Here is a 25,154-nt window from a genome sequence, read left to right on the forward strand (position 1 = left end):
TGCTGCCTAGACAGCCTAAATAAATTATTGTAAGTGGTGTTGATTGCTAAGGTTTCTCCTCCGAGATCTGTATCCATGTCTTGTTCTCTTAAGGTGCGAAGATGATGTCAACGAATGTGAAAGAGAGGAATGTGAAAATGGCGGCTCCTGCATCAATGTATTTGGCTCGTTTCTGTGTAACTGCACTCCTGGATATGTGGGCCAGTATTGTGGCCTCAGGCCTGTGGTGGTACCCAACATACAAGCCGGACATTCCTACGTCGGCAAAGAAGAGCTAATAGGAATAGCAGTCGTCCTTTTTGTCATCTTTGTGTTGATCATCCTGTTTATAGTTTTCCGCAAGAAAGTGTTCAGGAAAAATTACTCACGCAACAATATCACCCTGGTCCAGGACCCGGCTACTGCTGCTCTGCTCAACAAGAGCAACGGGATCCAGTTCAAGAACCTAAGGAACACTGGGGACAGTCGCAATATCTACCAAGAGGTAGGGCCACCACAAGTCCCTGTGAGGCCCATGGCCTACACCCCTTGCTTCCAGAGTGACTCGCGGAACAATTTAGACAAGATAGTGGATGGACTTGGAGTTGAGCATCAGGAGATGACAACGTTTCATCCAGAGTCTCCTCGGATATTGACAGCAAGGCGGGGTGTGGTGGTGTGCAGCGTGGCTCCCAACCTGCCAGCCATGTCTCCCTGTCGATCTGACTGTGACTCCATCAGGAAGAGTACCTGGGACGGTGGTACTGAAAGTGAGTCGCGTCATTAGATGCCGGGTGTTACTTTCCCTTTCTGACACATGTTATAACAGCTCTTGTCAGAGTACAGCAGTTTTAGGAGCTCAAGGGTGGCAGGGTGAACCAGGATGTGCTGTCTGGTTAACGCTAGGTGAGTTTGACAGGGAACACTTAATGAACCGTATTGAAAGCAGCCCAGACTAATGTACACAGAGAAAGTGCTGGTTTAGTACTGAAAGGATGTAATTAGGATGAGGCTAGGTAGAGAAGTGCCCTATTTAGGTCATCAAAATATGGCGGCCAACCTACTTTTTATATTGGTTCAGGACGTTTGAGGAAGACTGCTCTGAGGACTCCTGCCGCATGATGCAGTGCAAGTGTCTTTCTGTTGAAAAGGAAAATTTTGGCCTAAGTTTCCTGACTCTGAGCTCTCTTAGCTTGAGCAATCAGTCGTGCAAGGGGTATTTAGAACTAGACCGGATAAGGCACTTAAAATTTACGCAGGAAATGAATTAATAAGTACTTTTTATTTATGCTGCTCATCGGACGAGTGTAGGCTGCTCTTATAACCACATTTTCAATCTATTTCTCATCTGTGCTAAATATTAAAACCTTGTACCGTCTGTTATCTTCATATTTAAACCATTTGTGCTCCCAGTGCTTCTCTTCCCTTTTCACTGATAGCAAAGCACATCTTCAATTTCTGTACGGTCTATCCACACATGAGACATGATACAAGTTATTGCATCAGCAAATAGCAGTTTCCAAGGGCCATATATGATGCTGTATGTCCCCCTGCCTTTATCGCAAATCAGTGCTTGATAAAACGCCTTGTATTAGGGCATGGGTCCTCAAAGTTTTCTTTTTTGCTCATCTTTTTTTTTTTCTTCTTAATAACCTCATCCCTCTTTTATTCTGTTGCATCTTGAAACCACTGTTTTGTAGATTAAACTTAAAACTTCCAAATGAAGGAGCCCATACTACAATCTTTATCTTAATATGGGAAGTCCCATTGTTCTGGAAATTATTAATTGAGAACAAAGGGACAAGTGCAGAACTAGCGTAACCTTTTAATTTCAATTGGGTGGTGTAAATGAGGTCAGAATTTTGACCAAATATATTTCTAGCATTGTGAAGTACAAGGATAACCTTTATTTACTGAGGATATAATTCTTAAGCTTTCTGGCAGTGTTTTAATTTTTGACTTGCCACTTACATTGCAGACAACAGCATTTGCAGATATAGGTATGTTTTTCTTACCTATAAACATGCTTTCGTTGATCTAAAGAAGAATACAGACCTAAATATCCTTATTACAGAATGTAATTATGCCACTTTGATAGTTGTTTGATTGGAAATATATATATCTGTCTGTGTTTAATTACGTGTCTTATATGGTGTGTTTGTATCTTTACGTGAAGGAGAGAGGATATATACCATAGATGGCAGTTAAATTAAGTACCTTTCTGAACTGTTCAGGAGTTAGGAGAAATTGTCAGGTGCTTGAAGGGGAAAGGCACTGGAAGTGCAAAGTATAATCACTGCGACTATTCACCAATGGCAGAGCAAGTAGAGCCTAATTCAAAGGCCACTGAAGTCAATGGAAAGACTCCCATTAACTTCAATGGGCTCTGGAGTAGGCTCTGTGTGAGATTCTGCCCCAGGACAGTGAACAGTAAAGATCAATGTAATTATGATCTATTGTATAAGATATTTATAGCACCCTTTTGATTCATAATTTTAATTAGTTCTGATCCCACACAGCATTCAAATGAGAAAATTTAAAACAGCTGCTGCTTCATTGCTTCGGCTGTCGTCAGCCATTTCAAAACTTGTCAAGTGTTTCAAAAACATAATTCACATCTCTTGATTGGCTGTCCACTTGACCAATAGATGAGGTCATTTCCTGCTGTTGAAGTAAATAATTTTATTCCAACAAAAGCAAGAGGGAACTACTCATTTGCAACATTTAACTCACTCTGCAGTGGTATATTTAGACATGTGCATACCTGTACAGTACCATTTTGCTTTGTTTTTTGCTATCGATGAAGGTAAAGAGGTTGATGACGCTGAAGAGGTGACCTGTTTTGCAGGAAGTAATAAAGGCAGCAACTCTGAAGTTCAGTCCCTCAGCTCTTTCCAGTCAGACTCGGGTGACGATAACGGTAAGAAGTGATTACAGCATTATTGTATCGGGGATGAGTTATCAGCAGAGGTTGCCACATCTTGTAAACCCATCCACAGCCGTTGTAGAGAGAGGGCTGGAATCTGGTAGAAAATCTAGTGCAGTCTGAGCACAGGCTTTCGAGCACAGAGCTCCTGGGTTCTAAACCTCTCTGTGATTTTTTTTTCAATTAAAGGAAAGATCATTGAAACCTTGGTGTCCTGAGCTGTCATATGGGAGACCCAGCTTTACAACTCGCCCAAAGGTCCAGAACGCAAGGAATATAATGGACCTGGATATAGAATTTCTATCACTCAAAAGCAACAGCGTCTTTCAGCCTTGGAGCAATATCTTTTTCATGTCTCAAGAGTCAGTTCAAAGGGAAATCCTGTAAGGTTTGCAAAGTCTCATTTAGGATTCCCAACAAAAAACTCCACTACTTTTCAGTGAACAGTTAGTGATGACTGTCACGCTAGTAATCACAGCTGGATGAATGATCAATACCATTACATCCCAACTCAGAGAAAGTTGGTTGCCTGCTCTCATGTCTTAGATTGTTACCTTGGTGGTTGACAGAAGGTTATACAAGGGGTGAATATATGCGGCCTAAAATTAAGCAGCCGATCAAACCTCTATTCCTAAGGACTGCGTATGTTGAGCAATGGTCTGAAATAAAGCTAGATGCTCCTGCCATGAAAGTGGGTGCCTAATTCAGATGCATCAAGAAGATTATCAGAAAGAAATTGTTCTTAGAATCCTCAACAATCAATTAATGAATCCTCTGGAGATCTACTTCCCCAGTCGTTGTGTACAGCTCTTCCTTAAGTACTCTTAAATATTAGAAAAAGTACTTAACGTGAAGTGCATTCACAGCTCCTTTTGGTTAATCTGTGGCCTTTTACCCACAAGCAGCACAGCAATTGTTTTTGTTGCACTCACAAGTGCGTTTCCTGGGGGGGGAATTGTCTCGTCATCAGATCACACAGATTCTTCTTTGAGTGACGGTCCTTATTATATTCCACAAGAGCACCATGCTCCCAGAGCTACAGAATTTGAAAGCAGTGCCTGCTGATCTGTGCATACGCCCTGGCTCACCTTGCACTTCCAGACCAGGGGATTAAGGGTGGGGCAGACTGACCACCTCCACAGTCTTTTATCACTGCCACATGGTCCAGGTGGGAAACTTTAGAGTCCGCAGCTTCAGCTTCCTTCTACAAAATATGAATCATCTAGTCCATAAATAGTTTAAAAGTTCTAATAGGTTTTAATCATTTTAATCTTTTTTAAAACTTTTAAAACTATTAGCACCCCACTTCCATCCCAATTGGGTACTGGACTATGCCCAGGACTCCAGGCTTCAAACTCTGTGCTTCTGCTCGCCATCCTTCCCAGTCAGTGATGACCACCAGCGCTGCCTTGGGGAAACTCACATTGCAGCAAGGTGCACTATCTGCTGATTGTTCCCCAGCCATACCTGAGAAGGGCGGGAACTTCATCTCCGCAAATCCTCATGGAGGCCATGAGGCCCCAGTTGGACCCAGGCCCGGGAACACGCTCACACACACCCCATACATTGGCCTGATTCAGCAAAGCGTGCGCCTACTGCTGTGAAGTCTGACTCTGGTGTGAGAGAATCTGCCTGCACGGACCCTACAGTGAGGTCTTATCAGGAAGCTAGGAAGCACTCTTATAAGCATGAGACTAAGTCTTCCTCTAAGTCCACTTGAAAGAAGTTGGACTCAGCTGTAAGCAAGCCCACTAGCTTGGCCTATGAGGAATTAGTACATCCTAAGTCCCAGAGGCACAACAAGAAAGTCCGAAACATTGGGCTCCATTGGTAGTGGACCATGGTCCATTGGCGCTGTCATCCCCGGCTCCTCCCAAACCCCGGGATCCGTCTGCACCGATGAAGTCTGATCACCGCCAACTTCAGATACCACCCTGCTTGCCAGCTCCGATGGCCCAGACAAACAGAATCCGTCTCACACCAGGGAGATCTGAATCTGTTGCTGCTCCACAGGACATTTTTGCTCTCAAATGTTCTCCTCTTGGGCAAAGCAAAGAGGCGTTCTCCCAGAGAGTACAGATATTCCTCTCATCTTGGACTGTATCCTGTCTTTGTCCATCAGCTCCTTTCAAATACACTTGGTGGTGATGAGTGCATACAATCCACCTTCTCAGGGCTACTCGGTCTCCGCACAGCTGTGGACCAATACATTCTGGAAAGGCTAAATCAGAACCTTCCCACCTACTCAAAAGCCTGCCCCCCAGTGGGACCTGAACTGTGTTCTCTCAGTACACACAAGGCCGCACCTTTGAGCCTTTAGCTATTTGCTCCATGTCCCTCCATTCTAGGAAGGTCGCTTTCCTTGTAGACATCATCTCAGCGAGAAGGGTTGGTGAACTTGGAGTGATGATGGCCCATCCTCCATACACTGTATTCCATAAGGATATTATACCTACACCCCAAATTCACCCCTAAAGTAGTTTTGGTATTTCACCTTAACCAATCCGTTCTCTTACCTGTGTTCTTCCCAAAACCGCACACTTCCACAGAGGAACAAAGACTCCACTCCCTCGATGTTCAGCGGGCTTTGGCTTTTTACAAAACCAACCAGGATATCCCGCGACTATGCATCACTACAGCAGAAAAAGTTAATGGACACACCATCTCCTCTCAGAGAATCTCCAGTGGATCTCTGGCTGCATTCTACTTTATCCGCTTTTGAATCCCCAGCCTCCGTGGGGTAAGAGCTCCTTCTACCAGACACAAGCAACAACTCTGGCATCTCCTCAGGAGGTACTCTTCCGGGACATCTGTAAAGCAGCCCCATGGGACTCCAATCACACATTTGCAAGACATTATGTCCGGGTGCAGGACTCTTCTGTTGATGCCTCCTTTGGGACAGGATTACTCTGCTCAGCCCTACAATCTACATCCTCACACCCTCCTACTTAGGTACTGCTTGTCAGTCACCCACAATGGAATACCATAGGGATACCATCACTTGAAGAAGAAGAAGAGGTTACTTACCTGTAACTGGAGGGTCTTCAAGATGTGTGGTCCCTATCTGTATTCCACTACCCACCCTCCTTCTCCTCTGCTTCAGATCTTATCTGATTTGTCGTAGTAAAGCAACCAGAGAAGCGGTCAGTCCAGCCTGCCCTTTATGAGGTGAGGCATGAGGTGTGAGGCAGGGGGCATGCGTGGACCAACAGACACTGTTTTCAATGTTCCAGCTCTGGGCTCATGGTGCACATGCATAACCCACAGAGGAATACAGATAGGGACCATGCATCTCAAAGGACCTCCAGTTACAGGTGAGTAATTCCTCTCATTCACTTGACTCAATCTTTTCATCCATACCTTAAAAATAGAAATTTCAGACATTTTGACCTTTTCTGTGGCACTCATACCCATAGAGTCTGAGCACCTCCCACACAGGAATGAATCTATCCACTCTGCTCCCTTGTAAAATGTTATTCTCCCCATTTTTCAGAGGAGGAAACTGAGGGACAGGGAGATGAAGCATCGCACAAAAAGCCTGGCATAGCCTGGAACAAATCTGTGAATCTATGATCTCCTGAGTCTCAGTGCCGCCCTTTAACAAGAAACACCCTTCCTCCTTCCATTGTAAGATGTTCAGAGTTTTCAAACCTAAAGTATAAACACAATAAAAAGCTTAGAATATGTGTTCCTGTTGATAAAAAGTAAACAGTCCCAATCATACCTTGTACCAGTGTTCAGTTGAAATTCTCCTCTTGGATCCATACCCCGCGTGGAAGGAGTGCAGAGTGTATAATTGATGCCTGCCCCATGGAATGAAGGAGAGAATTTTACTCTTTCTTTCACAGACAGGGTAGCAATTTGGCTATCTTTTTAATTCATAGGCTACAAAAAATGCTGACTATAGCTGGATGGTAGCTGTCAAACAAATGACTGTTTTCCTTTTCCTTTATGTCTGAATAAACTGAACACATTCAAATGTTCTTGTCTAATTAATTATTTTTTCTCCCCTTTCAAAAGAATTAAAAGAAAAAAATGCACATTTTTATTTAAAACAAAAAGAGCAAAGACTCAGTTTCCTTGCAGTTAAGCTTCCATGCAGTTCAAGACCAAATTTCAAAACTGTCTGTGTAATCCTGCATTATTTGTTGCACTTCTGTTGCATTTGCAAAACATGCATTTGCACGTATATGCAATTACCTTGTAGGCCAACCAAATTCAAATTAGTGTGAATGCAGGCTTTTCAGGTACCTGATCCTGTAAGTCAGTGGCAAAACTAGGGTTGCAAACGCTCCAGGATTGCCCTGGAGTCTCCAAGAATTAAATATTAATCTTTAAAGATTATGGCATCTGATGAAACGTCCAGGAATACTTCCAACCAAAGTTGGCAACCCTAGGCAAAACTCCTCCGGGGAGCTGGATTGGACCCTTTGTGTCCACACACATTTTGTGGAAGCAGTATTTAAAATGTGTCCCTTAAAGATAAGAATTCTAGTTCAGTGTCTACTGTAATCAAGGTTCAGAGAGGATAGGAAGGCCTTTTAGGTCATTGGCGTCATCCCACAGAAGTCAGTGCAGAATAGCATATCCTGTTTTTTCTGATTTTTTTCAACATAGGACCCCCAAATAGGAGGCAGACATACATGGACACACACACACACAGCGGGTAAGGAAGCACTCTCCTTTTAAAGCAGTTAAGTGTTTCTCCAGGAGCAGGACTGGAAACAAAGCTGGAACAAGAGCAGGGCAGGTGCTCTCCCCGTCACCACTATCCAGCAGGGGAGTGTTCCAAGTCATTCTGTGACGTTGGGCAGACTGAGCTACTGTTTCTCCTGTGAGGCTTATATAGGTGCCCTGAGAGTCACCAGAGCAGCTCCTGGCTTGTGCATTGACTGGAGCCTAGTAAGGAATGACCAGTCACTGCAAGTGGTTTAATCAGGCTCTAGTTCAGGGATGACTCACCACCTCACATTCCCACACCGGCGTTCCATTCTAAAGCTAGTGAATGAATCCGTCTTGCAAAGGTCACAATGTTTGCCCCCGAAACTGGATAGCTGCTCACCAGCCACGTCCGCAAGGAGACACGAAGGCGGAGTCATTATTATATTTCTTCCCATCAAGATTGTGCATGACCCTGCCTGCAACACTGACTGTCCTCTTCTGAGACTGGGCAACGTGTTGTGTCATGTTACGAAAATTATTAGCAAAACTGGGTAGGGTTGTCATCTTCCACTGACTCGGGAAGCCTGTTCCATATATGGAAGCAACAGAGCTCGTCTTACTGGAGCTGGGAATAGTTCCTGTAAAAGTGCCGTTACAAGCAAAAGGCATTTCTTCTTTCTCCTAAGAGAAACATCAGACTGTTCATTCAGTTTGTGTCAATACATGGGTAGGCAGCATACGTTCCCCCGAGTGTTGTTGGTTTGGGGCTTTCTCTGTGGATTTCCATAGCTTTGATGGGTTCAGCTCATAACTCTAACATTTCTTTTGAATGCTTTTTATTGTGAACATTTACTGTGACTGGTTTTTGTTAAGGTGACTCTAAGTCATTTTGAATGTGTTTAAATTGCTTGTCTCAGTTTGTTGTGCTCAGAGTAATTAGCATTAATTTTCGTAATCAAAAAAGGCAAACGATGTCTTAAAATTCCTTATTCACCGTAATGGGAAAAGAATGCCTGCTCTCAGCACAAAGGTTTTGAGAGTGCACTTTGAATGCAAGTTACTGTTTCCTGTAAGAAGGAATTTTGAATGGATGGGCTGAAGCAAACTTAAAAGGACACTGTCAGGTTACTTGTTATATTGGGGGTCTAGGGTGGGTGAGTTGGTTCAGGGATCAGAGGGACCATTCACTGAGACCCCTAGTTTTCTCCATAAAAGCTGACCCTGTTCATGGATGCTGCCCCTTTCATATTGAATCAGCCAGAGGGATTTCCCTCCAGAACAGCATGAGGAGACTGAGTACACAGCCCCTGCAAGTAGTTCCAGTCCCTGCTGTCTCTTCCAACTGGTCTGAGAACCCAAACTCTGATCCTGTGGGGAAGGGTAACTCCTTAACATAAGCGCGGCCATACTGGGTCAGTCCAAAGTTCCATCTCACCCACTGTCCTGTCTTCCAACAGTGGCCAATGCCAGGTGCCCCAGAGGGAATGAACAGAACAGGTAATCATCAAGTGATCCATCCCCTATCGCCCATTCCCAGCTTCTGGCAAACAGAGGCTAGGGACACCATCCCTGCCCATCCAGGCTAATAGCCACTGATGGACCTATCCTCCATGAATTTATCTAGTTCTTTTTGAACCCTGTTATAGTCTTTGCCTTCACAACGTCCTCTGGCAAGGAGTTTCACAGGTTGACTATGCGTTGTGTGAAGAAATACTTCCTTTTGTTTGTTTTAAACCTGCTGCCTATTAATTTCATTTGGTGACCCCTAGTTCTCGTGTTATGAGAAGGAGTAAATAACACTTTTTTATTTACTTTTTCCACACCAGTCATGATTTTATAGACCTCTATCACATCCCCCCTTAGTTGTCTCTTTTCTAAGCTGAAAAGTCCCAGTCTTATTAATCTCTCCTCAGATGGAATCCATTCCATACCCCTAATCGTTTTTGTTGCCCTTTTCTGAACCTTTTCCAATTCCAATATATCGTTTTTTGAGATGGTGCGGCCAAAATATGCACGCAGAAGTCAAGTTGTGGGCATACCAGGGATTTAAATAGAGGCAGTATGATATTTTCTGTCTTATTATCTATCACTTTCGTAATGATTCCCAACATTCTGTTCACTTTTTGCACTGCCATTACCATGCGAAGCTGACCCTGGTTTTTAATGTTTTGTTTTCAACTCTTTCTTGTCTCACAGATGCTTCACACTAGCATCACATTCCCTTCTGGTTTTGCCTTTTTTTTTTTTTAATTTGCCAAGCATTTGCATTAGTAGAGGGATGGGCAAGATTTTTTTTGTGTCTCCAAATTATGCGTGCCAAATCTTGAGCTAGTCAGCACTGCTAGGCTAAGCAGTGACTCTGTATCTTGTGCTGGTGGAATCCTGCTGGCCCGGCGGTGGGGGGCACTTCACTGCGTCTCTGGAAAGGCACTCTCACTTAGTGCTCCCTTCACCCTCTTTCCCCAGTCATGCGGCAGCTAACCATATAATGGAGGATTTTTTATCCCTCTCTATTACTTATGGTGCATTAACAGATCTGGGACTCCCTTATTTATATGATTATAATCAGTATCACTGATGGCATCTATAAGGTCAACACAGCTCAAGGATATGGTTTATTTGGTTAACCAGGCCTCTCTCTGCTAAATGACTGTCAATAAGGGATGGGCTTAAATACCATGAGAAGAGAGGCTATTTCTGGATCAAAAAAGGGACCCCTTCCCAGGAGCATTAAGTTGGATCATGGTAATTAGAGATGGGAAAAACTATTCCTTCATGAAGGGCCAGCACCAATTTAATGCAAGTCTTTCCACTGACTCCAGTGGGCCTGGGACCATGCCTCAATTGAAAGGGGCATAGCCTCTCATCAGGAGAAGAATGGGATATTAATCAGAATAATGTTGCACATTCAGAAGCCTCCTATGAAAGCTTATTTGCAAAAAATGTCAAGTCCTGGTTTGCCAATCTGTGAGATCGGGAGAAGGTTTAGATAAGCATCTGAACTTGGGGCAGCTCATCCAATAACCAGGACCTTTTGGAGTCCAATCATTGCTACTGTCAAGGTGTCTATGCCATACAATGCAGTTTGGTCCTGTATTTAACTGTGATTGGTCTAAATTAATTACTGGCAAAACACGTTTCGAACCCACAGGACATTCAACATAGCATTTTATTTAACGTGGGTCGGAATTTGGACTGAAACCATTTGACAGTGTCCTAATTATAGCAGCACTGCTTAATGTCATTGAGGTACTATACTGCAGGGTACGCACAGTAAATAAGTAAAATATCTTTATTATGAAATAGATTAAGTTGAAGACTTAACTCCATTTCAGATCTGTGTGATTGCCTCAGAGATAATGATTCCTTGAAATGCACCACACTGTCTCTAGTGGCCTTTGAGCAAGAATTAATTAGAGATTAGTATCTGGTAAAACCAGATACTACTTTGGTTAATTGAATCAGCTGGACAGTCCTGTTTGAATTTAGGAGTTGATATTCATCATTGCATGTGCCTTTTTGGAAGTAATGCTTTGGAATTTATCATCATGTGCTTTTCCATTTGAAAAATATACAGGATTATCTGAAATGAAATGTGTTGGAAACCACTGCATAATTCATGAATTGTTTGACAGCCTTTTTCATGCCAGTTCTGTTTGAGAAATTTTAATGTGGGAACATATTGTGTGTGTTTTTAAATACTAACCTAAAGCTGTCCTTCCCCTCCCTTTATTTTCCGCTCTCCCTTTTCCACAAGCTTCCATAGTGACTGTCATACAGCTTGTCAACAATGTAGTTGACACTATAGAAAATGAAGGTATTTAATTTTTTTCTTTATTATTCTGCAAACATTGCCTCCTGTATTCTTTGTTGAAACACTACAGCAGAATCTCACTAATCTACACTGACTGGCAAACCCACTACAGATGACAGCTTTACAAATTAGCAAGGTTACAAACAAACAAACAGCAGAATAAGATCTAGGACGATGCATCACAAAATCTACTTTGGTAATTGTGGGTGCCATCCAGGGTACAAAAAGGCACACAGGGCTTGATCCTGTGCCATTCAAGTCAATGGGAGTTATTCTGTTGACTTGATTTGGAGCAGGATTAAGCTCATGACATAGCCAAACTGCTGTGGCTGTCGTAAGGTGGATGCTGGGGGACCATGCTTGGGGACTGTTTAACCCCTGACCACAGGGGAGCTACGTTCTGCAGCTCTTTATGCCACAGGACCATATGGAGAGGAGGTGGGGGCTGAAGGTAGGTGTGGGCAAAGCCAAATGGTCCCAAATGCCACAATGCCAACACACAAGTTGTGCAGAAAGCTCTGGATGCTATTACAGAAACATGTCCTGGTTCTCAGTTAGAGTGAGGGTTCCATAGCCCCCCATTGGAGGCAGTGTTGCCTAGTGAATAAAGCACTGGACTGGGACTCAGGACAACTGGGTTCTGTTCCCACCTGGAACACTTAGCTTGCTGGGCAAGTCTCTTCACCTCACTGTGCCTCAGTTTCCCCACCCGTGAAGTGGGGATAATTATACTCTCCTTCTTTGTAAAACACTTTGAGATCTACTGGTGAGAAGTGCTATATAAGAGCTCGGTTTTATTATTTATTTGCTAAGCCCATCGAGTCTGGCTTGCTCAGGATTTCACCCTTATTTAGCAAGTATAGTTTAGTCCAGCCTTACAGAGTGCTGCTAGCCCAGGCTGAGTAATGTTTAAGGATGGGCAAATAAAATACTGATGTCATCATTATAATCACAATAAATGGTGAGCTAGTTGATTTTGTGCCCAGGCTAGTATATTTTCGTGGCAGGTTTCAAAGGTTCATTTAGCCGGAATTGTTTATTGGTACAGTACTTGAAAGTACTTGCTTATTTCCTGAGATCTAAGGATATACCCTTAGCAGTTGTCTAACATATACAATGTTACAAAACTAATACAATGAGGTAATCAATGTTAACTAATAAAATAGACTCCACCCCAAATTAAGAAAATAAGAAACAACACCAATACCTCAGTGTCTCAAGACAAAAACTTGAAAAACAAATTGGCTGCACACCATGCCTTAAGGTCAGTGGACTCAAGAAAACATAGAAATAAATTTCAGAAACCTCCACTGAAAATGTTGTGCCCACCTGCAAACTCCTGATGTGAGAAGTAGGTAGAGTTGGGTAAAAGCAATGGATTCTTAGGATGTGTCTACGCTGTGACGGTGTCGACAAAATGTTTGTCTTTCACGGGTACATAAAAAAGCCCCCCCGTGAAAGGCAAAAGTTTTGCTGACTCAAGTGGCAGTGTGAACGCGGCTTTGTTGGCAGGAGCACGACAAAGCTAGCGCTGCTCGCGGGGCTGGAAGTATTTTGTTGGCAAAAGTGCCGACAAAGTACCGACAAAGAGTGTTTACACGTGCTGACTTTTAGCGATAAGGCTGTGTCGACACAGCCTTGTCGCTAAAAGCTGTGTGGCGTAGACAAGCCCTTAGTCACATGAAACCTCACAACAACATCTGCTGTCAAATCCCTGCTGGGAAGTCAGGGGCAGGGATCAGAAGGCACTATTTCATGTGGGAATTGTGGTTGGTGCAGGTCAGCAAATTAGTGAGGTTCTACTGGGTAGTGAAAAGATGCAGCTGCTAAGGTACCTGATGCACCTTGGGTACAGTATAATTGCACTGACGGAAGACAGCTCGGAGGAGAGCACAATACTGGTTACCAACAAAGAGTGTTGTCAGTGTAATCCAGAAGTCCCCAAATTGTGTGGCGCACCCCCCAAGGGGGGCACAGAGGAACATTCGGGGGGTGAGGCTTGGGCCCGGGCCAGCCCCCACGGCGGGTGGGGAAGGAGTGCCACCCAGTTCTGCTCCTGGCCCCAGCGCTGGCCCCGGCTGCCAGGCCTCGCCCCTGGCTGAGGCTCCGTTTCCGGCTCCGCCCCCTGCTGTGGCACCAGCCTTGGCCTCCTTACCCCTGTACCTCTGTCCCTGTCCCCATCCCCCCCCTCCCAGAGCTGCAGCTCAAGGTGGGAGGCACGAGGTAAAAGTTTGGGGACCACTGGTGTGATCATTTGTTTTAGGCTCTTTTTGGACAATATTTGGATGGCTAAGGGTGGTTCAGACAGTGCTGCCAAACCTGCAGCCTCCAGGCAAGCATGTCCCCAGCCACCCCAGCATTATCAGAGACCAGTTGGAAGGCTAGCATGATGTTTACTAACCATGCTATGTTACCATGTAAACTGGACAAATGGCTTGGTGCTGAGTGAGAGCTCTGTGTGATGTTAATAAATTGAGCCACCAGGGAACTGGGATGGTTCCCCACGCCCCCCCCCCCCCCCCCACACACACACACACACACTTTTATCTCGGCCCTGGCTGGGATACATAGATTAATAAATTTTAAGGCCATAAAATACCCTTATGATGATTTAATCTGACCACCTACAGTAACAAAGTGCAGAGATTTTTGCTCAGTGATTCTTGCATTGAGACCAGTAACTAGTGATTGAATTATTAGAGCTTCTTTTTAAAAAAAAAGATCACAGGTTACTCTCCTCCCATTTAACGCAAAACCTTCATTCCTCTTCTCTTTCCTACCCCATATTGGAATCCCCCCCCCCCAATCAGCTAGCATGGCAGAACAGTTTAGAGGTCAAGGGTGTGGGATCGGGAAGCATGCAATGTTGGGTAGCTGATGACCCCATGGAATGGCTTTCTATTCTATTCAGGTTTTTATACCATGCCCATCACCATGGTATCTGAACTTGAGTGGGCCCAGATTTGTTTGAACTGGTCCTGAGAATTGTAGATTCTTATTTTTCCATTTCAAAGTGAGCAAGAGAGAGAGAAATGTATTATACAGTTATAAACCTTACAGACTGTGGGTGGCCCTTTCATACTAAGAATTCCAGCTTTAATTTAATTCCATATTTGTTAAGGGAAGATAGATAATTAAGATGATGAAAGGAAAGGAATATGACTTACTGACACAAGTGACAGAATGTTTCCATGTTTGACTGGGCAAGGCTTACCTGATACGTTAAACTATGGCACAACTAAAAATGCTAATAAAACAACGTACAGCCAGCTGTATTTTAGACATATGCATGCTAAGAGTTGTATTTTCACTTGTAACTCTATGCTGGTAGCAAGCTTTGAATTACCAGCTTTTACTTTTCACTTTGTATCTAACAGTGTCTGTTATGGATCAAGGACAGAACTACAACAGAGGTGACTTTTCTGAGATGCTTTCTGCCTATTGTACTGTGTCAGGGTGGGGAAGGCATTGGGTTTTGTTTTCTCAGTATCAGTGTGCTTCATCTCTCTTCCCTCTTCTGGATTATATTATGTGCAAATTCTGCATGCATGGGAATTTTGCCATCCAGTGTTTACTTCAGGGGCCATCCATACTTTTCGACCTCTCAGCCGTTCACTTTGTGTGTCCTGCGTATTTTCTTTCCTGAAACAAAGTTGTTTGGGGGTGACAGACGTGCTATTTTGAGCATGCTGGATTTTTTTTAATGCCTCGTGAAAAATATTAATCCACAGATTTCTAGCATTTTGATTTTTTAGACTCATAATTTCTAATACACTTACTTGCATCCTTCAATGTGAAATGCTTTCAGATGGTTATGTTTTGTTTCTTTTAATCTTTGTGTTGGCATCGTGATGTAAAGTTGTTTTTCCCCCCTTTGGGGAGAGCATGGCTGACCAGTTTTAGCAGGCTGTGGAGCATGCTGATTATATTTGCATCTGTGGCTGAAATTTGCTGTGAATATTTTCTCTGAGGCAGGTGCATGCAATAGGTTTTGTTCTTATTAGTTACTGTCCATCCTAAAGAGTTTGTTCCCCTTTACAGCTTATCATTGGGACACCTCTGACTGGATGCCAAGCGCTCGTTTGTCTGATATTGAGGAAGTGCCCAATTATGAAACAGCAGATGGAGGCTCGGTGCATCATGGAAGTAACAGGGAGCTGGAAACTGATTACTACCTTGGTGGCTATGACATTGACAGCGACTATCCTCCTCCTCACGAAGAAGAGTTTTTAAGTCAGGACCAGTTACCGCCACCTCTACCCGAGGATTACCCAGACCAATATGAAACCCTTTCACCATCACAGCCAGTCTCAATGGCTAGCACACTCAGCCCAGATTGCAGACGGCGGCCACAGTTTCACCCTAGCCAATACCTCCCTCCTCATCAGTTTCCCAATGAGATGGACGCTGCTGGATCTCAGACTGTGAATGAATTTAGTACTTTTGCTGTTGTCCCAGGCCAAAGCGTGGAAAACGTTAGTGCAGGTAAGATGCCCTTATCCTTACACAACTCTCTGGATGCCTCCTCATCTGACATCTCAGCTAGCTGCGGCTTTGACGACTCCGAAGTAGCCATGAGTGACTTTGAAAGTGTGGAGGAGCTCATCCTAGATAACATTCACATTCCATTTGTGGAGACCCAGCATCAGACACAAGTGTAAAGGAGACTTTTTTTTTTTTTTGGTGGTCATTTGGTCCAATTAACAGTATAAATACTGAGAAGACATTTTGGTAAAGATATATCTATGTATATTGGGCAAGGCAGAAATCCAGTATAACCTATTAACTTGTTCAAAAACGATACTGTATGTGCAGACACAAAGAGACCAGTTATGTTAAGCTGTATGCCACAAAATTGTTACAGACAATCTGGAGAGTACGTACCATCTATTTATTCCCAAGAGTACACTCGCAGAGTTTCTGAGGGGGGAAACAATTTCACCTTTTAAGTTCCCTTTCTTCACCTCCTATTTTATTTGGTATTGTATTATTAAAAGTGTTACAATCTCTCCCTGCAGTATTAAGAAACGGGAGGATGATTCCAAGAGGCACTGTTGCATGAAATTTTAGGTCCGCTAAAGAATTTGATCATATGTAAAACAATTCCATTGGTTTTATTTAAAAAGCATTTTGAAGTCAACTTATCGACATGAATATCTGTTCATAAATAACTATTTATTTATGGTTTTGTTTATATATCACATCTAATTCTAGCTTGTGTGCATCAAATAAGACAAATATATACATTATATATTGTACACCAAACTAGACTAGGTTGGTTGCCATTATTCAAAGTTACTTTCAGATGTTTGTGTATACATTGAATGATGAGACTTTCCAAATATTGCGACATTTAACCCGTGCGAGTATGACTCACTAATGGCCAAATTCTGCCCTTAGATACACGTATGTAACTCCCAGTGATTTGTGTACACAATGTGAATGCGTATCTGAGAACAGAACTGAACCTGACCTACCACATTTTGCTGCTTTTATTTTGGGCTTCCTTGCAGCTTTTTAACAGCAGTCATAATGCTGTCATAGTCCGGTTAAATTAGTTTGTATTAATTTGCATACGCATTCTACTGTAATCTTAAATTGCTAGATCAACTACAGTTTCAAAAAGGCCTGCCCTCGAGTTTGTGGAACAAATCCTCTGCTGGTGTAGATTGGGGTAGTCAGTGGAGATATTTTTGTTTACATCAACATCAGCTGAGTACCTGGCCCTGTATTCCCTCAGAACGCTCAAATAGTATTCACAGGGTTAAAAGCACTTTTGCATAATACTGTAAAATGCAAAAACAACACATTAGGTTAATTTTGGCATTTCACATTAATCATCCAGAGCAGGTTAAATGCAATATGGAAATCTTTTTTTTTTTCCACTCAACTGCAGTAAAATATATATGTGCCCTTTACTCAATGCTGTGAAAATGTGTTTATTACAGTTACGAGTACTTCTACAGCTTTATATATCTCTGTAGCTGTATGTTGTACATTGAATAGGAGGAAGTCTTCACTTTGCATTCATGTTTACTATCCACATTCTTCCCTGGCAGAACTCAGTCGTTCTGAAAGTTTGTTGAACAGATAGAAGTTATAGATGAATGGATGCTCCAACAGGTTTTTCATGCTGCTGCCTTATCCTGTTTCTTGGTCAAATAAGTTAACTGGATCGTTTTTGAGATTCTTGACTGAACTGAATTTTACCCATTTGGTTGTCATAAGTCAGTCTTATTTCTTATCATACTGCTGGTGATTATTCTCAAGTTTTCCCAAAAGAAAATAGGTTATTGAGAATGTTACTTAAATAGTTGTGTAGCTTGTGACACTTTTAATAAAACATGGTCTCTAAAATTTGCAGTGTAAACCTGATATTTCAGTGCTTCCCTCCGGTATATCATATATCAGTAGAAGTTTGGTTTTACTTTGGATCATGCAACAATTCTTCATTAAAAAACAATCCGGTTACAGTATGTAGAGGAACATAAATAAATAAAGTGGAATTTAGGCAAGAGAATGTACTGCACCTACAAGTATTATGAAGTACTTGCCTGCATATAGTTCCTGTTCATTGAATTTATGACTGTCACTTGGTCTCCTCAAAGTGCTTCTGTAAGAGTGGTATGTTCTACATGTGTTTATGGTACATTTTGATCCCCTTTCCCTCCCACTCTCCCACCATTTTAAAGGAAAAAAATACAGATTTCAAGTATATCACGATTGCAAGGGAAATGAGGGATTTCCCTGCAACCCATGAAATAGTTTGGCTCGGGCCAAGGCAGAGATTCAGTTTTGCAGCATGACCGTGCCCTGCTCAGAAAGTTCACATTACAGAGAAGCGGTTGCAAGGAATAGATTAGTATTACTTCAAGGATAGGAATATTTGAGTTTAAACAAAATAAAAAAGCTGCACTTTTAGCTGTTGTGCAATAGTTTTAATGCTGATATGAATTTAATACTCTTTTAGCACATGGCTGTGATGTACATGGGGTTTGCTTCAAGTCAACTCTTCTGTACTACATTTTGAGCTATTATGCAATGAACTCTCTTTTTGCCCCCAACTAGTTATTAAATATTCTCACCATCTTCATCTGTAGAAAACATCTTTGGGTAATAGATCCCTGAGACACTGGTATCTAAGTTATTTTCCTTATAGGGACATATCAAAAGTGTCACAAAGGGAAACACAATTGGTAACATAGCAATTGCCATACCAGAAAATACCAATGGTTCTAACTAAGCTTGTTGCCTCAGTAATATCTTGTGGGCAGTGAGTTTCACTGGTAATATACACGTAGCTTCAGTATATACTTCCTTTTCTGTCTTTTAAATTTTGTTGCCATTTCATTTAATCAAGCGCCAATTTGTTAATGTGTTATGGGGAAGGATATATGGGAGCACCTGATAAACCTTCTCCGTACCATTCATGATTTTATATACCTCAATATCGCCTCCTCTCCAAACTAAATAGGCCTCTTGTATTCAGTCTTTCCTCAGACAGAAACCCCTCAATGCCTGTCCCCACTTTTGTTGCCTTTCTGGTTCTCTTCTAGTTCTTTTCAATGACCAAACTTGAATGCAGATCTCAAGGTGAAAACCTTTCCAAGCATTACAGCGTGCAATAACGTTCTCACATTACTTTCTGTCTCCTTGTTAATACAACTCAGCATCTTATTTGCCTTTTTAATTAATGGTGTGCTATGATTAACCCTGATTCTCTCACCTGGGAGGTGACAATATGAACCAAATGAGTGCATGAGTAGGTAGTTTACACTATTCCATCTGATGTATATTACTCTGTCGTATGATGGGTTTTTTGTTTGTTGCCGTCTTGTCAGCTGCCTAGTTCAGCCTTTGCTCAGAATCCCTGCTAGTCTTGACTAACTATCATTGTGTCTGTACAGTATCACAATTCACATTCCTGTAATGGCTCCCCTACATGATATTTCCCTTCAGATTCTATTTTCACAGAATTACTACAATATCAAATGATGATATTCCACAGCAAAACCACAGTCCTCTATGGTAAATATACTCTTTGCTTTTTATTTAAAAAAAAAAAAAGGCAGCAACTGCTCAGAAAATAAATTCATATCTTTATCAGAATTTCTTAGACTTCCAAGATGCTTGTGAGTCTTACTTATCTGATGCATATTTTCTGTTTTTGACAAAGGGTCAGATTCTCATTAACACCAGTGCTCCTTTAAGGGCCTTAAAGTGGGTGTCAATGCCATTTACACTGCCAAGACCCTCTAAAGTGGTCTTAGTGTAAAGGAGAATCTGGCAAGCATGGGGGTTTTTTAAATTATCGTTAACATTTTGCCTCCAGTTATGAGCTTCTGAGGGGAAAAAAACTAGTACTCCTGATCTGGCTCCTTTACACTGGGTAAAAGGGCCAAAGTGGTGTACAGGGACCCTAAAAGTCCCATATACAGGTGGGGGAGGATTTGCCTGGCACAAGCACTGCAGGAGACAGCCATAGGGCTGCCCTTCCAAGGATCCTTTCTCAAGGCAAGGTTTGGAAGACGGGAGCAGCCCATGGTCAAGAAGACACAAAGGTGGTTTAGAGATCCCAGCTCCACCTGGGCTGCACCTCTCAGAGGCACAGCACAGAATTTCACCCTGAGCATGTTTCTTACAGTTGTTTAACTTTGGTCCTCAACAAAAAAAATTCTAGCTTGTTATAAAGCCTTTGATATGTTACATGACAATTGTTGTTGTGCCTCAATACAAGTTCCAGTGGAAAAGGCAGGTCTAGCAGGAATGGTAAATACATATTTGTGTAGCAAGTCATACTCCTGTTTGAAAATCATGCCATGATATTTTAACCCCACAACCCAGGAGTGACTCAAGGTTCAGTGGACCGTTATTGTTCATTACTGCAATGCTTTCTTTAAAAGGCTGGTGTCATTCATAATTAAGGAAAATAGCTATTTTAAACCAATAGAGAAATGCATCTTTGTTAGATCAATATTACCATTTTAGCCTTTTTTTTTTTTAATTATTACAGGAGTAATTACGGAAGTTAAAAGGTTCTAAAGGGGAGAGAGACTTCTTTAGGTTCATGATGGTACACGCTCTATGGTATAGTTCTCTGCTTTTTTGCCAGTGTGCATCTCTGTCCTCTCAGTACACATCAGTGATACAACAATCCCTAGAAATTAACAGTATTCGCATTATTGTCCATTGCCTTTAGCCTGTAGTCTGTAAACTTGACCTACAAAGTCACCCATTAACAGAAGGGGCATTGATTTACCTATAGCCACATCTTACGGGGGAGGAACAGGCGGGTGGGTGGGGAAAGAATAAACGAAATTAATTTCTTTATGTAATAACAAAAAGCAATAATTACAAATACGTAGTATTATGCGAAGGCCATAACTTGTCATTACCAGTGTTAAGGATGCACTTGAATTGTATTATGGGAATGAGATTGGAACTCTCAGTACTGTAATTATTCGTCTGTCATATGAATACCTGAATTGCTACTATTTAATAATTTTATGAGCCCATACAACTGCTTTTCAGGAAGTGACAAATGCATTTGGGAAATGGAAGCAGTTCTCTTTAAAGCACTGTATCAGAAAGATTGTCGTGTAAATTTTACCTGTTGCAAGCAGGCTGGTTTGTAAAAGATGTATGTTTTGGTGTTTAAAAAGAAGTTTATAAAAATAATGTATATAATGGTTTCAAATTACCAGGCTTTTGTAGATATTTGATGCCAATCGGGTCGCTTTAAATTTTTGTTTGATATAATTAAAAGAGAGTCATCCAAGTTGGTTTAAACTTTTAAGGTAATGGCAAAAAAAAAGTTTAGATTTGAAAAAATGGTACTTTTTAATCATTTCAAATGTACTGTAACTTTCCTTTTGGTTCAGCTCTTTTCATTTAACTTTTTCTGTTTTTAAGAAGATGTTTTTTATTGACTTTTTTTAAATCAATGTGTTTTGCACAAAGACTTAGAGACATGATTTTTATGCCATGTCAAGTAGCTGTTAAGATACGTCATTTTTTCATTGACAAAAAAAAAACAACCTTATGCAAAGGAGAAGGTAATCACTTCGAGTGGATCTCGGCCCTCATCTGAAGATTAAATGTTCCTTCATAATTGCTGTTGGCAGTATTGTCTTGTGTTCTTTTGCTATAAAAAAGAAAAAAGTGTACAGGTTTGTAACTGCCAAAATTTGCTAAAGTTGATGGTTAAAACAAGTTTAAGTAAAAAAACAAAAAAAAAACCTACTTGTGTTTACTATTTATTGACATTTTCATTAGGACACATTTTGAAAAGAGGGATTCAGATGAGGCATATAAATTCTGTCAGCAGTCTAGGGGAAAATTCACATTGCAATGTATAGTTCTCCCTACTGTATGTTGTAATCCAGAAAGCACTGCGCTTTTCAGATTCCTCAAATCCGCCTCCTTGTTATAGCGCAGTAACAAAATGAGACCCTATTGTGCTAGGCACGATGTATACAATTATTTTAAAAAAGTCCTTGTCTCAAAGATCTTTCAGTCCACTCAGAGTTTTGTGTACAGGGGTTCACCACATCAGAATTAGAGGGATTCCCCCACCCCCAACATTCAGTTAACTCTAGACACGTTTGCTCAGATCTTCCGACCCCCCAGCTCCCAACATGCTGAGAAGAAACACCAGCTCCAAGTAGGAAGGGAAACCATTTCAGAGCCCTTCAAACACATTTTAATCCTGTTTACATAACACAACCATATAATTTTTTAAAAAATGACTCCCATACAAAACTGGAGAATGGATTTAGAGCACTCACACCACTAAATTGGAGGAGTGATGTTTTTTCATAGGACGGTATCACATTAAAACCATATGAAACTTAGAACAGTCTTTGAAACTAAACCACTGATCAGAGTTCAGATACTTTTCTTTGGCCTCCTGGAAACATGAATTTAAAGTCGCATAGTGGTAAAACAAAGCAGGATGCCAAGCAAAAGCATCTATTCCCTCCAAGGGGACAAAGGTTTTCTTAGACTTCAGGGCCCTCATTTGAACCATGTTAATTTCTTTTCAGTTCACATCTCCCTTGTTCTGGGAGTAGAAGGCTGTTTTTTCACTGTTTCCCCAAACAGTAGTGTAAGTAGATGTGGATGCTCTGGAACTGAGACCACATGTGGGCAAGCGGCTGTCAGGACTAGGAGTCAAAAATTCAGCCATTGGAGGATCCATTTGCCTGTTTGGAGAGGTAGGGAGCGCAAGATCCGTGGGGAGACACTAGAAAACATCATTTTCAGGCAAAACAAATTACTTTTGACCCAGTTTAGAATTGCTAATACAGAGAGTGCTTTTTAAAAATCACTCTTTAAGTAAAACTCTATTCCCCTTCCATGGCAAACAGTTTAGTGATTCTCCCCAGTTTTCTGGTATCAGCCCCTGGTTCTTTGTTCCCATGACACTCAGAATGGGTGCCTTAGGACTTGGTAGCAATTTTATTCAAAACTACTAAGGGATGTGGGACAATAAAACTGTCGTTATAAGTATGAGTAATGAGACGAGGTTAAAGGGAATTCTCCCTCGTTGTGTGCCAAGAAGCATCGCGTATGGTGATAAGTGTGATAAGCAGTGTTTCCATTGAATATAAAAATAATAAAGCATTGAAAAAATGAATAGGTACAGAGGATGAAATGCCAGCTTCATTGAAGTCAGTGACAGTTTGCTATTGACTTCAATGGCACTGGGTTTTCACCTAGAAACTTTTCTTATATATTCACAGTGGGATGTCCAGTATAAAACAAAAGGTGCACTTGCAAAACTGAATGAAAATGTTTCGGCAAAAGAAGCCATCTATTTAACAAAGGCACTTCTGGCCCCCACGGCTGTAGTATCTCAGCATCCCACTGATAGAGGCTGCACAGTCCTCTGTGTGGATCAAATGGCAGTGAAGAGATAGAGGCTTCAGGGTCATTAAACTTGAATGAGTGTTGCAATTTTCAAATTGAAGACTTGCAACTCCTGGTAGCATCTTTTCCTGTTTCTCTTCCCCTCTCCCTCCCAGTTAAAAATAAATCATCACTGTAACTAGGACTCTCTCTGCAGTGTGGGAACAGTAATTTACAAACCCCCTGCCTGCTTTCTACCAGCAGTTAGATGCTGCAACGAAGAGAGACTTCCGAGCCCCAATGCCTCACTTGTAAATAAGGGCTATGAACCGCAGGGAGCGGAATCCATGGGCCAGGAAGAGAGGACAGAGCAGTTGAACAGCAGGTGGAGGAAACAGCTTCAGTTATGACTTGTGTCTACAATAGTTTAGCTCTCACCAGAGGTATTTTCTCCCTTAACATGACAAGGCCTCTCTCTCTGGCTTTCTATTTCCCTGACTACACTTGTTGCCCCACACCTGCCAATATTAGCTTCTTCAATTTGCCTGAGAGAATTTGATACTAGATTTTCGTTTCCAATATTTTAGGGCTTGCTTCTGCTCTCCCTTACACCAGTGTAAAATAGGAATGACTCCATTCAAAACAATGGAGGGAACCACTGTAAAGCCAGTGGAAGGTGAGAATATGGCCCTGGGTTCTTCAGAGAGCAGAGAATTCTGTTGAGCCCAAAGCAGTGCAGAATTGTGTAGAACCAAATTCAGGTTTTCCCATTTGGTCACTAGTTGTTTGAACTCATAAGTGTCATGAGCTTGCTTCCCAGGGCCAAATGCTGCTGTAAACAGGCGTCGTAGAGAATTTGGCCCTCAATCTCTGTGTGATGATCAGTTAGCTGGGCACACTGTGGAGTGCCTTGTGTATACCTCAGAAAGAAGCAAAAAAAGAGGCACACTCAACACTTGTTTTTACTTTGCAGGTCACCTTTCACACTAAATTTTCTTTAAAAGAACCTAGAGATTTAAATGCATAGATAATTATTCATACAATTACAGGGCAGTACTGTGTTAGTCTCCAAAACCAGGCGTGAAGATAACAGGTATGTTAACTCAGCCTCATTACACATATATAGGGTGAAATCCTGGCTCCGCTGAAGCAAAACCCCCATTGACTTCAGTGGGGCCAATGTTTCAACCATATTTTTTTCTGTCCCTGTTCACCTGGTTAAATATGTAGTTTAATATGTTACTACTTGTGCACTGAAATGAATACCATAAATCCTACCTCGTGGGCATTAGTAATTTTATTGGACACCGTTAGTGTTATTGCATGGCAGCTTTACCAATGTAATAATGATCACAAATCTGTGATGCAGGTGAGCTATCATTGTTGAAGGACTGACTTCTGCTGTACTGGACTTTAGGGAACTTTAACCATGTAAATTTCATTGCAATATTGCAACTTACTGCATCTGATTATTAACTGAGAACAATTACTGTGCTTGGTGCTGTACAGAACAGAGCAGGAGGCACAGTCACTAGTCCATGTAGCTTGAAAGAAAGAGCTAAATTATAGCTGTTAGACCCAGAGCTGGACTGGGCTGGAAAGGTGAAGTTCCCAAGCATAGGTCAGAGTGTGGGGAGAATTTACTCACTGGTAGCACTTACTGCATCGTTAAAAAGAATGCAGCTAGCTTCAGTACCTAGCACCAGATGCTAGGATGTCTAGTGAGTAGATGGGACCATTGCTGTGCCTCGCCCCGCCCCTAGAGGTATGCAGTGCTAAGAGAGTCTCTGCATGCTGCAATGAGGGATTCCCACCTGTACTGTTGCAGTGGCTTGCCTCTGGGGTTCAAGTTGTTGAGATGTGTCTAATTTCAATCACACAAGTAGTCCCATGGACCAGTCCCTATTCTAGGGGCCTGATGCA

At 41.9% G+C, this 25,154-nt stretch overlaps 1 protein-coding gene across 1 annotated transcript in view; it reads left to right on the plus strand.

The window, feature by feature from the left end:
* FAT3 (FAT atypical cadherin 3) overlaps positions 1-21,588 on the plus strand; it is a 561,724-nt gene extending 540,136 nt beyond the window's left edge. Inside the window, exons 26-30 of the mRNA XM_084627262.1 lie at positions 94-749; positions 2,786-2,899; positions 11,325-11,384; positions 14,759-14,794; positions 15,423-21,588. Coding sequence (XP_084483388.1) covers positions 94-749; positions 2,786-2,899; positions 11,325-11,384; positions 14,759-14,794; positions 15,423-16,042 — 1,486 coding nt within the window. The 3' untranslated portion in view covers positions 16,043-21,588. The remainder of the gene's footprint in view (positions 1-93; positions 750-2,785; positions 2,900-11,324; positions 11,385-14,758; positions 14,795-15,422) is intronic.
* The last annotated feature ends 3,566 nt before the right edge of the window (positions 21,589-25,154 follow it).

The sequence above is a fragment of the Lepidochelys olivacea genome (genome assembly GCF_965140295.1).
Source record: "Lepidochelys olivacea isolate rLepOli2 genome assembly, chromosome: 1".
In the NCBI taxonomy this organism is placed as follows: Eukaryota; Metazoa; Chordata; order Testudines; family Cheloniidae; genus Lepidochelys; species Lepidochelys olivacea.